This window comes from Gopherus flavomarginatus, chromosome 11 (assembly GCF_025201925.1).
Source record: "Gopherus flavomarginatus isolate rGopFla2 chromosome 11, rGopFla2.mat.asm, whole genome shotgun sequence".
Taxonomy (NCBI): domain Eukaryota; kingdom Metazoa; phylum Chordata; order Testudines; family Testudinidae; genus Gopherus; species Gopherus flavomarginatus.
The window spans coordinates 27,534,557-27,546,891 of record NC_066627.1 but is presented as its reverse complement, the minus strand read 5'-3'; the positions used below and the strand labels follow the sequence as shown (position 1 = coordinate 27,546,891).

The 12,335-nt window shown below is 50.7% G+C and overlaps 1 protein-coding gene across 6 annotated transcripts in view; it reads left to right on the top strand.

The window, feature by feature from the left end:
• The window catches only part of EPB41L1 (erythrocyte membrane protein band 4.1 like 1), a 148,370-nt gene that overhangs the window by 113,159 nt on the left and 22,876 nt on the right, over window positions 1-12,335 (top strand). For all 6 annotated transcript variants that reach the window (XM_050917233.1, XM_050917235.1, XM_050917237.1 and 3 more), the window contains 4 exons: window positions 322-474; window positions 1,105-1,202; window positions 9,326-9,501; window positions 11,345-11,499. In XM_050917233.1, coding sequence (XP_050773190.1) covers window positions 322-474; window positions 1,105-1,202; window positions 9,326-9,501; window positions 11,345-11,499 — 582 coding nt within the window. The remainder of the gene's footprint in view (window positions 1-321; window positions 475-1,104; window positions 1,203-9,325; window positions 9,502-11,344; window positions 11,500-12,335) is intronic.

Here is a 12,335-nt window from a genome sequence, read left to right as displayed (position 1 = left end):
TCCAAACCTCCTGCCCCATCCTGAGTGGGAACATCCCTCTCCCATCAGCTTCTCCCCATTGGCATCTCCAGCAAGGGACCTGGGTACCACGCGATGTGTGGCAGCAGCCCAGTGGCACTGCCTGCTCTGGCAGGAATGCAGTTGCAGCATTTTACAGTTGTCTGCAGATACAAATTACCAGTCGGACTGTGGCCCCTGGCGTGGTGCTGAGTCTGACCACCCTGCTAGACCCCACTGCCAGGCGGTAGCTGGAGGGCTATTTGCTGGCCAAACACTAACCCTCCTACCTTGTCCTTAACCCTCCCCTCTGGCTTCCATCAGGACTCAGAGGGCATCGACATCATGCTGGGAGTCTGTGCCAACGGCCTGCTGATCTACAGGGACAGGCTGAGGATAAACCGCTTTGCCTGGCCCAAGATCCTCAAGATTTCCTACAAGAGGAGCAACTTCTACATCAAAATCCGCCCCGGCGAGGTGAGTGTCTCTTACGAGAGCCCGTCTCTTGGGAGTGGGGGCTCCTGGGGGAGAGTCCATCCTTACCTCCCGAGGGGATGTCAGGAAGTCTGTTCTCTCCCAAGGGTGCCTGTGTGCTGGAAAGGTCCATTGTTATTGCATCAGACAAGGGCTGGGAGGCCCCCAAATTCATTTCAGCAGGGAACAAATCAAACCCACTGTCTCATCTGTTATTTCCAGTGGGGCAGAAAGGGGGGAAGGGTCTGAAAAAGGGAGCAAAAGTGGGATTATCCCCCCCCCAAAGGAAATGGAACATTTTGAAATTTCTTTTCCTTATGGGAGAGAATTCTCCTCCCACCCAAAAGCTGGATAGTGCCAATGAAAACGTGATCACCCACAAAGGCCATCCCGCTGCCGTGTGAGCTCTGACCCTGCCCTGCCGCCAGCCAAGTCCTGACAGAATAGCCACTGCAGCCTGGGCCCCAGAGCATGCGGGGAGGGATTTATGGAGACACTTGCTCTGTCATTCTCCTGTTGGGACCTTGGCTAGGAGGCTGTCGCCAGCCTGAGCTGTCCCCCAGGGCTGTGGGCTGAGGCAGGTTCCGAGCAAGAATCCTGGCTGTAACACGAGTCTGTCTCCTGTGCTTCCAGTACGAGCAGTTTGAGAGCACCATTGGCTTCAAGCTGCCCAACCACCGCTCTGCCAAGAGGCTCTGGAAGGTCTGCATTGAGCACCACACCTTCTTCAGGTGAGGAGGAAGGTCCCTGTAAAGAACCGCCAAGGACAGGGCAGAGCTAGCAGAGAGGAGGCTGGGTGTGCTGTCTGTCCCTGCCCTCCTTGTGCTTTTCACTGGGCGAGACGTTCTTCGTTAATGCCCTACGGGGGATCCACATGGGGGGAGGGCAGGGGTCTGTCTCCTTAGTGCTCCCCCTCAGCTGCCTTTGCCCTATTGATACCCCTCTCCTCTCTACCCCATGTGGGAAGGGGTTGTCTCTGGGCCTTCCAATGCGCTCTCCCTGGCCTGCTTCCTTGGCCTTCCCTACCTGATATCCCTGGGAGCTTCCCTACTATACAAACTGCACTCTGGCTGGGCTTTGCCCAACCAAACTGTGGCATATTCCAGCCGAACCCAATCAGAGAGAGGCCTGTGCCCTGCAGAGCGGGGTCCCAATTGCCCTGCTTCATACAAGGGAAATCCAAGCAGACTGCTGTGAGGAACACACTGTGACCGTAATGCTGCCATCACTGAGAGTTTTGGAGCAAGAAAAGCCGCTTGGAAATGAGTATCTCCATTCGAGCTCTGTAGGGACCTGACCTTCTGCATTGTCTAATGTGTGGTGGTCTTGTTTAGATACCTATATTCTATCACCACAGCAACTCTATGCAGTTGGAAAGCATCAGCATCTCTAGTACATAGACGGGGAAACCAGGGCACACATGGAGGTAAAGTGATTTGACCAAGGTCACACATTGAGTCTGTAACAGCAGCAGGAATAGAACCCTGATGTCCTGAATTGCAGTCTGATGCCCCACCCACAAGGCCATCTTTCCCTTGCGTTAATGGAGAGATTTCCCGGATCTAATAAATAAAAGAATCTGCCGATGGGCTCAGTTTCTCCGTGGCAGTAAGTTGCATCCTGTGCTGGTTGGGACAGCTGCATCCAGGCCAGGTATTTGCTGTTTGCTCTGCTCTGCCATGGCAATGCTTTCACTCACTCTGGAGTCTTCTGATTTTTTACATGCCAGCCTGTGCCTGGCTGGTGCTCCGCATGGTTTCCAGAGCTCGAATTCTAAACTGAGACAACACATCCTACAGACTGCTCTTTGCAACCATCATGTGTAAGGTCCAGGCCTCATTGCAGGAGTTTTGCCATTGGCTTCAGCGGGGCCAGGATTCAGGGCCGGTGCAACCATTTAGGCAAACTAGGCGGCCGCCTAGGGCGCCTAGTGCTTGGGGGTGCCTAAAAGTCCCCTCAGGCGAGGAGGTGGAGTGGAGGTGAGCTGGGGCGGGCTACCCAGGTAGGGTTAGCTTCCACGGGGGGAGGTCTCCCCAGGCAGGGTTAGCTGCCGTGGCGGGGGGAAAGAGGGGGGAAGTCTACCCAGGCAGGGTTAGCTGCCATGGCGGGGGGAGTGAGAGGGGGGAAGTCTACCCAGGCAGGGTTAGCTGCCATGGCGGTGGGTGGGGGCGGGGGAAGTCTCCCCAGGCGGAATTAGCTGCCGTGGGGGGACAGGGGGAGTCTTCCTGGGTGGGGTTAGTTGCTGTGGGGTGATGGGGGGGTTAGCTGCCGGGGCTCCCCGGGTGGGGGGCTGAGTTAGCTGCCGTGGGGGGGGGGGCTGAGTTAGCTGGGTGGGGGGTGCAAGGTGGAAGTTTCGCCTAGGGAACGAAACTTCCTTGCACCAGCCCTGCCAGGATTCCTCACCCTCCGCCCCCGGCAAGCCTTCTAGCTCCAGACTAGTCACTGCAGGGTCCCTGCACGTGGCTGCACTGAAGACTGAGGCCTTGCTTTTCAAAAGGCCACCAATTTTGAGGGCCCAACTTGAGACTCATGGGGCCTGATTTTCAGAGCAGCTGCAGATCAAGCTGGGGTCAGTGACTCTCAGCGCCTCTAATAACCAGGCTCTAGGGGCCAGATTTGCAGCTCTTCACTGCGTTTGCGCCTGAGGTTGTGAGTACAAAAATTATGGGCCCCAGTCAATTTCACTTGAGCATGCCCGTCCCTGATTGTGCCTGCAAATCAGGTGTTGGCAGAGAAAGCGCACACACAGGAACCCCAAGGCCTGGTCAAACCTGGCTCCAGGGCTCTCACGTTGGGTTCCCAGAATTCATGGCCACTCTTGACCCCTGATATTTGCACAGACAGTGCAGGGAGTGTAGGGAGGAGTTTGCTTGCAGGATGGCACGTGGATTAGGGAAGAGAGCCCACGTCTTGAGATCCCAGTGCTGGATTTCCCAGGTCTCATGCTGCATAGATCTCTGCTTTTATCTCCATCTGACACGCTTTCAGAGCTGACAAGCAGGCGTTTAATACATCAAGACACACGGCGCCATCCTTCGCCCTGCTACGTTCCCCGTGCCAGCCCTCAAGATGCCAGCAGAGCAGCTCTAGAGCTTTGCTTATTTAGATGGACCCAAAAATAAAATGCCCCCACACAGCACATGGTCTCCACGCAGCTCTGGATTGCTTCTAGTAGAAACAGTTCTGTTCACTGGCAGTTCTGGGAGGAAAAACATTAATTTGGAGTCAAACTGAAAATGAATTTTTCCAAAATTTTTGGCTAATGGCGGGGGGGGGGAAGTTTGAGGCTAAGGAACCATTCTGCTCCCCCTCCGCTGGAATGTTTGGTTCAGTTTTGAGCATTTTTTAACATTTTTAAAAAAATTTCCTAAATAATATGAAAGGAAATTTCTTAATGAAAAGTTGCAAGAAAAATATGGAAATGTTTTGATTTTTTTCCCCAGAATTTTTCTTTTGTTTTTGTTTCGACGCGAAGGACCTAACGAAAGCAACATCCATTCGCAAAATGTTCATGTCACCGAAAAGATGTCCTCCCCAGCTGTAGTCGCTGTATCTCCCCTACCCAGTGCTGCCCCCCTCCCATACAAAAAGTAGTACCCCTCATTTATACTCACCTGCCTCCCACGTTATCATCTGATTTATGCACTTGCCTTTTTGGCTCTCACCCCCCCCCCCCCCACCATCGAGTCCCTCACCTTCTACATCTGGAGGATTCTCTGCACCTTCAGGTCTTTAAACCACAAGTTGAGGACTTCAGTAGCTCAGACATAGGTCAGGGGTTTGTTACAGGAGTGGGTGGGTGAGATTCTGTGGCCTGCATTGTGCAGGAGGTCAGACTAGAAGATCATAATGGTCCCTTCTGACCTTAAACTCTGAGTCTGTGATCCTGAAGTCACTGAGATGTGGGGTGAGGCAGTTTGCACCTTCACCATTCAGGAGACACAGAGTGGATGGGAACAGCCAGTGAGATGGACGCGAAGAGACAAGTGAGGAGGGAGAGGGCTGGAGAGTTCTCCTAACAGGACAGCACTGTTCCTGGAAGCAGGGTTAAGAGCCCAGGTGACTGGATGTGGAAGCTGCAGCATGTATATGATCCTGGAGCGGGTACCAGAAAAGAGTTTTGTCTGCATGAAGTGCCACCTGATAGAGCTGATGGAAGAAAAGATCCAAGGACTGGAGATGCAGGTGGAAACTCTGGTAGAGTTTAGAAGGGAGTCCGAGCAGATGATGGAGCAAAGATACGAGGAGGCTGAAGGGATAAGCTCAGACTTGCAGATGGAAGCAAGACCAAAGAATTCTGAGGAGAGACTGCTGGGTGAGGAAAGTGGTTGGTGGAAGCATGTGACTAAGAGAACCAGGCAGAGGAAAAGACGAGCCAGTGAAGGAGAAATGGAGCTCAGGAACAGGTTTGCAGAGTTGGAAAATGAAGAAAGGCACAGCAGGTGGTCGCTGAAGGTGAGAGGGCAAGGAAGAAGAGAAGAGCGGCTAGTCCTATAGGAAGAGGGGAAGAGTCAATGAAGACAACACCAAGTATGAACCCCAGGAGGATACGGGATGGGTTGTGGAGGATTGCAAGAGACAATAGAAATCGAGAGGACCTGCAGTCCGTGGGAGCAGGGGATAGACCGGAGAACCACATTGTCACCAGGAAAAGGCAGGTCTATGCGATTGGGGACTCGTTACTGAGAAGAATAGAGGGGCCTGTAACTAGAGCTGATCCGGAGAACAGAAGGGTGTGCTGTCTGCCGGGTGCTAAGATACGGGATATGGACCTGAGGCTGAAAAGGATCCTAACAGGAGCATGAAAGAATCCGCTGATTGTCCTTCATGTGGGAACAAACAATACGGCTAGATTCTCGCTGGAACGTATCAAGGGAAACTATGCCAGACTGGGGAAGACACATAAGGAAGTTGAGGCTCAGGTGATCTTCAGTGAGATTCTGCTGCTTCCTAGAGAAGGGCAACAAAGGTGTGACAAGATTATGGCGATCAACAGATGGCTCAGGCAGTGGTGCTATAAAGAGGGCTTTGGGATGTATGGCCACTAGGAAGCATTTATGGACAGAGGACTGTTCTCTCGGGATGGACTTCACCTGAATAAGGAGGGACATAGACTTCTAGGATGGAGGCTGGCACAACTGATTAAGAGAGCTTTAAACTCGGAATTTGGGGGAGATGGTTGGGAGATGTCCAGGTAATCTCCACGCCGGAATTTAACATTGAGAGGGAAGTAAACAAAGTAAGAGAGGATACAACCATAGGCAGAAGAATGGACATAAGGAGGAAGGGTAGTGTAGATACCAGTCTAATTGATGATACTGGTGGCAGAATGTCTGTGCCTAACTGGATAAAGAATGTCAATGAAGCCAAACAGCAAAAATTATGATGTCTGTACACTAATGCGAGGAGCCTAGGTAACGAAATGGAGGAACTAGAGCTACTGGTGCAGGAAGTGAAACTGGATATTATAGGGATAACAGAAACATGGTGGAATAGTAGTCATGACTGGAGTTCAGGTATTGAAGGTTATGTGCTGTTTAGGAAATACAGAAATAAAGGCAAAGGTGATGGAGTAGCACTGTATATCAATGATGAGGTTAACTGTAAAGAAATAAGAAATGATGGAATAGATAAGACAGAGTCTGTCTGGACAAAAATCACTTTGGGAAAGAAAACTACTAGAGCCTCCCCTGAGACAGTGCTTGGGGTGTGCTGCAGACCGCCGGGATCTGATTTGGATATGGATAGAGACCTCTTTAATGTTTTTAATGAAGTAAACACTAATGAGAATTGTGCAATTATGGGAGACTTTAACTTCCCAGATATAGACTGGAGGACAAGTGCTGGTAATAATAATAGGGCTCAGATTTTTCTGGATGTGATAGCTGATGGATTTCTTCACCAAGTAGTTGAAGAACCAACAAGAGGGGATGCTATTTTAGACTTGGTTTTGGTGAGTAGTGAGGACCTCATAGAAGAAATCGTTGTAGGGGACAATCTTGGTTCAAGCGATCATGAGCTAATTCAGTTCAAACTAGATGGAAGGATAAACAAAAATAGATCTGGGACTAGGGTTTTTTATTTCAAAAGGGCTAACTTTAAAGAATTAAGGAAATTAGTTAGGGAAGTAGATTGGACTGAAGAACTTGTGATCTAAAGCCTGCATCCCAAGAAAGGGGAAAAAACTCATAGGTAGGAGTTGTAGACCAAGCTGGATGAGCAAGCATCTTAGAGAGGTGATTAAGAAAAAGCAGAAAGCCTACAAAGAGTGGAAGATAGGAGGGATTAGCAAGGAAAGCTACCTTATTGAGGTAAGAACATGTAGGGATAAAGTGAGAAAGGCCAAAAGCCAGGTAGAGTTGAACCTTGCAAAGGGAATTAAAACCAATAGTAAAAGGTTCTATAGCCATATAAATAAGAAGAAAACAGAGAGAAGAAGTGGGACCACTAAACACTGAGGATAGAATGGAGGGTAAGGAGAGTCTAGGAATGGCCCAATAGCTAAACAAATACTTTGCCTCAGTCTTTAATGAGGCGCTTAGGGATAATGGTAGGATGACAAATGGGAATGAGGATATGGAGGTAGATATTACCACATCCGAGGTAGAAGCCAAACTCGAACAGCTTAATGGAACTAAATCGGAGGGCCCAGATAATCTTCATCCAAGAATATTAAAGGAACTCGCACATGAAATTGCAAACCTATTAGCAAGAATTTTTAATGAATCAGTAAACTCAGGGGGTGTACCGTATGATTGGAGAATTGCTAACATAGTTCCTATTTTTAGGAAATGGGAAAAAAAGCAATCCTAATAACTATAGGCCTGTTAGTTTGACATCTGTAGTATATAAAGTCTTGGAAAAATTTTTGAAGGAGAAGCTAGTTAAGGACATTGAGGTCAATGGTAATTGGGACAAAATGCAACATGGTTTTACAAAAGGTAGATCGTGCCAAACCAACCTGATCTCCTTCTTTGAGAAGGTAACAGATTTTTTAGACAAAGGAAACGCAGTGGATCTAATTTACCTCCATTTCAGTAAGGCATTTGACACGGTTCCACATGGGGAATTATTAGTTAAATTGGAAAAGATGGGGATCAATATGAAAACTGAGAAGTGGATAAGGAACTGGTTAAAGGGGAGACTACAACGGGTCATACTGAAAGGTGAACTGTCAGGCTGGAAGGAGGTTACTAGTGGAGTTCCTCAGGGATCAGTTTTGAGACCAATCTTATTTAATCTCTTTATTACTGACCTTGGCACAAAAAGTGAGAATGTGCTAATAAAGTTTGCAGATGACACAAAGCTGGGGGGTATTGCTAACACAGAGAAGGACCGGGATATCATACAGGAAGATCTGGATGACCTTGTAAACTGGAGTAATAGTAATAGGATGAAATTTAATAGTGAAAAGTGCAAGGTCATGCACTTAGGGATTAACAACAAGAATTTTAGTTATAAATTGGGGTCACATCAGTTAGAAGTAACGGAGGAGGAGAAGGACCTCGGAGTATTGGTTGATCATAGGGTGACTATGAGCTGCCAATGTGATATGGCCATTAAAAAAGCTAATGCAGTTTTAGGGTGCATCAGGCGAGGTATTTCCAGCAAAGATAATGTGGTGTTAGTACCATTATACAAGGCACTGGTGAGGCCTCATCTGGAGTACTGTGTGCAGTTCTAGTCTCCCATGTTTAAGAAGGATGAATTCAAACTGGAACAGGTACAGAGAAGGGTTACTAGGATGATCAGAGGAATGGAAAACCTATCTTATGAAAGGAGACTCAAAGAGCTTGGCTTGTTTAGCCTAACCAAAAGAAGGTTGAGGGAGGATATGATTGTTCTTTATAAATATATCAGAGGGATAAATATTAGGGAGGGAGAGGAATTATTTAAGCTCAGTACCAATGTGGACACAAGAACAAATGGATATAAACTGGACACTAGGAAGTTTAGACTTGAAGTTAGACGAAAGTTTCTCACCATTAGGGGAGTGAAGTTCTGGAACAGCCTTCCAAGGGGAGTAGTGGGGGCAAAAGACATATCTGGCTTTAAGACTAAGCTTGATATGTTTATGGAGGGGATGGTATAATGGGATAGCCTAATTTTGGCAATTCATTTGGCAATTGATATTTGATTATCAACAGGCAAGTATGCCCAGTGGTCTGTGATGGGATGTTAGATGGGGTGGGATCTGAGTTACTACAGAGAATTCTTTCCTGGGTGCTGGCTGGTGAGTCTTGCCCACATGCTCAGGGTTTAATTGATCGCCATATTTGGGGTCAGGAAGGAATTTTCGTCCAGGGCAGATTGGCAGAGGCCCTGGAGGTTTTTCGCTTTCCTCTGCAGCATGGGGCATGGGTCACTTGCTGGAGGATTCTTTGCAGCTTGAGGTCTTCAAACTACAATTTGAGGACTTCAATAACTCAGACATAGGCTAAGGGTTTGCTACAGGAGTGGATAGGTGAGATTGTGTGGCCTGCGTTGTGCAGGAGGTCAGCCTAGATGATCATAATAGTCCCTTCTGACCTTACAGTCTATGAGTCTATGAGGTGTTGAGGGAAGTGTGGCTCTTTATTTGAGCTCCATCCACAACCATAGTTTCCATCCATGCCTCCGGGGGTAGCTGGATGTTTCTGCTGAAATGATCTGCAGAGGAACAATGAAATGACCATCATTAATATTCAGAGTGAACATCCCCCCTGCAATGACAATGTTTGGCGACGCCTCTTGGCCTTTTCCTGGTTGTGTCCCCTACTGATCACTAGTCTCTATGGTGATTGGTTCCTGCCCCATGTGTGAATGGAGCTGGCCTGCCAGTGACACTCTGCTTTCCTCCCCACTTCACCTGCAGGCTGGTGTCCCCAGAGCCGCCCCCAAAGGGCTTCCTGGTGATGGGCTCTAAGTTCCGCTACAGTGGGCGGACGCAGGCCCAGACCCGCCAGGCCAGCGCCCTGATTGACCGGCCTGCGCCCTTCTTCGAGCGCTCCTCCAGCAAACGGTACACCATGTCTCGCAGCCTTGATGGAGGTACGCCCCAAATTGGGGAGGGGGAGGGAGATTGGTTCACTGGTGGGAGCTGGCAGGACAGGCTTAGATGCTAAGGGGACATGTGGGCGAGGGGTGGCTGGGCTCTGGCACTGCAAGCTCACAGCTTCCTGCTGCTGCTGTCGTCGACTCTTGGGAGTCAGGGGGTTAACTCTCAGGAAGCTGGGAGATTGGTACTGGCCAGGCACAGAATGCAAACGTAACCCCCACCAATCTGCCAGTTCTTCCCGGTCCTCCCCCACGGCCCCTCCCACCGATCTGCTAATTCTCCCAGTCCTGACTCAGGCCCCTCCCTCAGCTCTGCCAGTTCTTCCCAGTCCTGACCTGCGCCTCTCTCCCCCAGCTCTGCCGGTTCTTCCCAGTCCTGACCCGTGGCCCCTTCCCCAGCTCTGCCAGTTCTCCCCAATTCTGAGCCTCGACCCGTCCCCCAGCTCTGCCTGAGCGCGCCAACCCCCTCCCCCCTATTATTCCAGCCCATGTATCCAGCCAGGCAAGTCCCAGAGGCTGATTAGTGCCTGTTCAACAGAGGGCACCAGAAATTCCTTAGCTAAAACTCATGGCTGGAAAATAGACTCAAGGTCTGAAAAAGGCCTTTTCCTCCTCAGACTAGTCTGATTCCTGAGCACCCCCTCTCAGTGTTCAGCTCGCTTGGGGATTGCATGCTTGGGGAATGGCCCCTGTGGGTCTTGGAAAGGTTCCTCTCCCAGCCTGCAGAAGGTGACCTGCCAACAAGCGGTGGGGAAAGCCATCTTTGCAGGGGAACCTGCTGACCAGGGATTTATCCACGGAGCTGTTTCCAGCGGACATCGCTTCTTCCAGGGATGATAGGCACAGACCTGAGCTTGCAAAAGCTGATGCACTTTTAGGCAGCATGTGGAGAGGCATCACAACATGGAGCAGGCTCTGGGTTGACCACACCTGAGTGATTGCATCCAGGCCGGGCATGCTGCTACCGGCGAGATATTGACACACTGGAAAGAGATCAGGGAAGAAAAAGCAGGATGATCGGGGAGCTGGAGGGACTGGACTCAGGGGGGAGAATAAATAAGATAAATGGGCCGGATTCACCTCTGCCCTGCCCATTGGTCAGTTACTCCAGTGCAGACTGGATGTAAAACCCTCCTGCTCTGATTTGGGAGCACCCACTTTGTACTCATTTCACAGGGGTGTAAGTGACGACACAAGGTGCAAGTGTAGCAGACCCACATCCAATTTGCCTGACTCTGCTGGGGCTCAGATTTTTAATAGTATTTAGGCATTGCTCTGCTCACTGTTCCTACGCGTAACTCATTCAGGTGCCTCAGTTCTGCTGACTTTCAGTGAGATCTAGCCGAAGTCAGCTAGGCGTGGCAGCAGCGAGCGGAGCAGTGCCAAAATAGCTTTCAAAAGTGGGCCCTGCAGCCTTGCCCTGACTGGGGGGAAAGGTGCTTTTTTTCAGCTGAGCACACTCAGCTCACTTGCAGACCTCACTTGGTGAGTTAAGCTAGCCCCATTACAGTCTAGGCAAGGCCTGCGGAGAGGTTTGAGAATTGGCACCAGTGAAGAGTCTACATCTCAAGGAGGGAGAGGAATGGGAGGGGAAATGTAGGCTGGACATCAGGGCAGTATCTCTGCCATGGAGGGCTGTGCAATTGTCTCCCAAGGGAAGGGTAGAAGCCTTGCCTGGGATGTTTAAGACGAGGCTGGTCATAACCCTAGGAGAATATCTGTAAGGACTAGGCTTGCACTGGCTGTGACTGGGGGAGAGGTGGGTCTAGCTGGGCCTGTCTCGTCCTCTTCCTTCTCTAACCCCTGTGATTGGTGCGTTCCCCTCTGCACCCTGTAGAGTTCTCGCGCCCGGCTTCCGTCAGTGAGAACCACGACGGAGGGGCGGAGCTCGAGAGGCGGGACGAGGACAGCGAGTACAGCGGGTGGCGACGCTCCGAGGCGGAGGATGAGGTTGAGGAAGTGACGACCCCGACGAAAATCAAGGAGCTGAAGGTACAGGACACGCTGGGTGAAGACCATGAGGGTGTCAGGAGCTGGTTTGGAGGAGTGCCATCTATATGGATTGGCCAGGGCAACCCCCAGCCTACACCTGGAGAGAGAAGGAGCCCAGGATGCTAGAGAGGAGGGGCTGTCTCCCATAATCTGTGTTTGCCACACAGCGGTGCCCTTCCTTGCTGGGAGATGCCAAGACCTCTCTGCAAGGCTCTGGTGCTGACACTGGCCTGAGGTACCTGCTCCTGATCCTCTGCATTCCAAGGTACGGGCTTGCCCGTCTTTGTCAGAGAGGACGACTCTCCTCCTTTCCTTGCCCAGCAACACGGGAGCCTCATGCCTTTGTTAATCCACCTCGAGCTCACCCATGAGATGTCTCCCATACAGCTGGCCAGGGAGGGCTTTCCCACCGGGATTCCCTGGGGATCTCGCAGGGAATCTGCCAGGGCTGGCACTGCTTGACTCCTTGGTGGCAGCAGGGAAGGTCGCCCATCACTAGGTATCTCCACAGCAGTTCTGCTGGCTTCATGACTGCACTGCTCAAGCTGGGCCAGGGAGCAGCTCCTATTCTGATGTACCTGGAGAGCATGGCACACCTTTCAGCTGCCTTTGGGGAGAGGCAGAGCATTTTGGAGTTGGCCACTGTCTGAGCAGAGGACTATCTAGGTTAGGGAACAGCAGTTATACTCTGAGCTCCCTGCCTGGCCCACGCAGGAACGGTAGCCCTGACCAAGGATTGGAGCACTGTCCACTCTCCCAGTCCTCCTCCCCTCCCCACACAGACACTCGCACTGCACACGCAGGCACTCATGCTCCGTACCCAGACGTGGGCACAC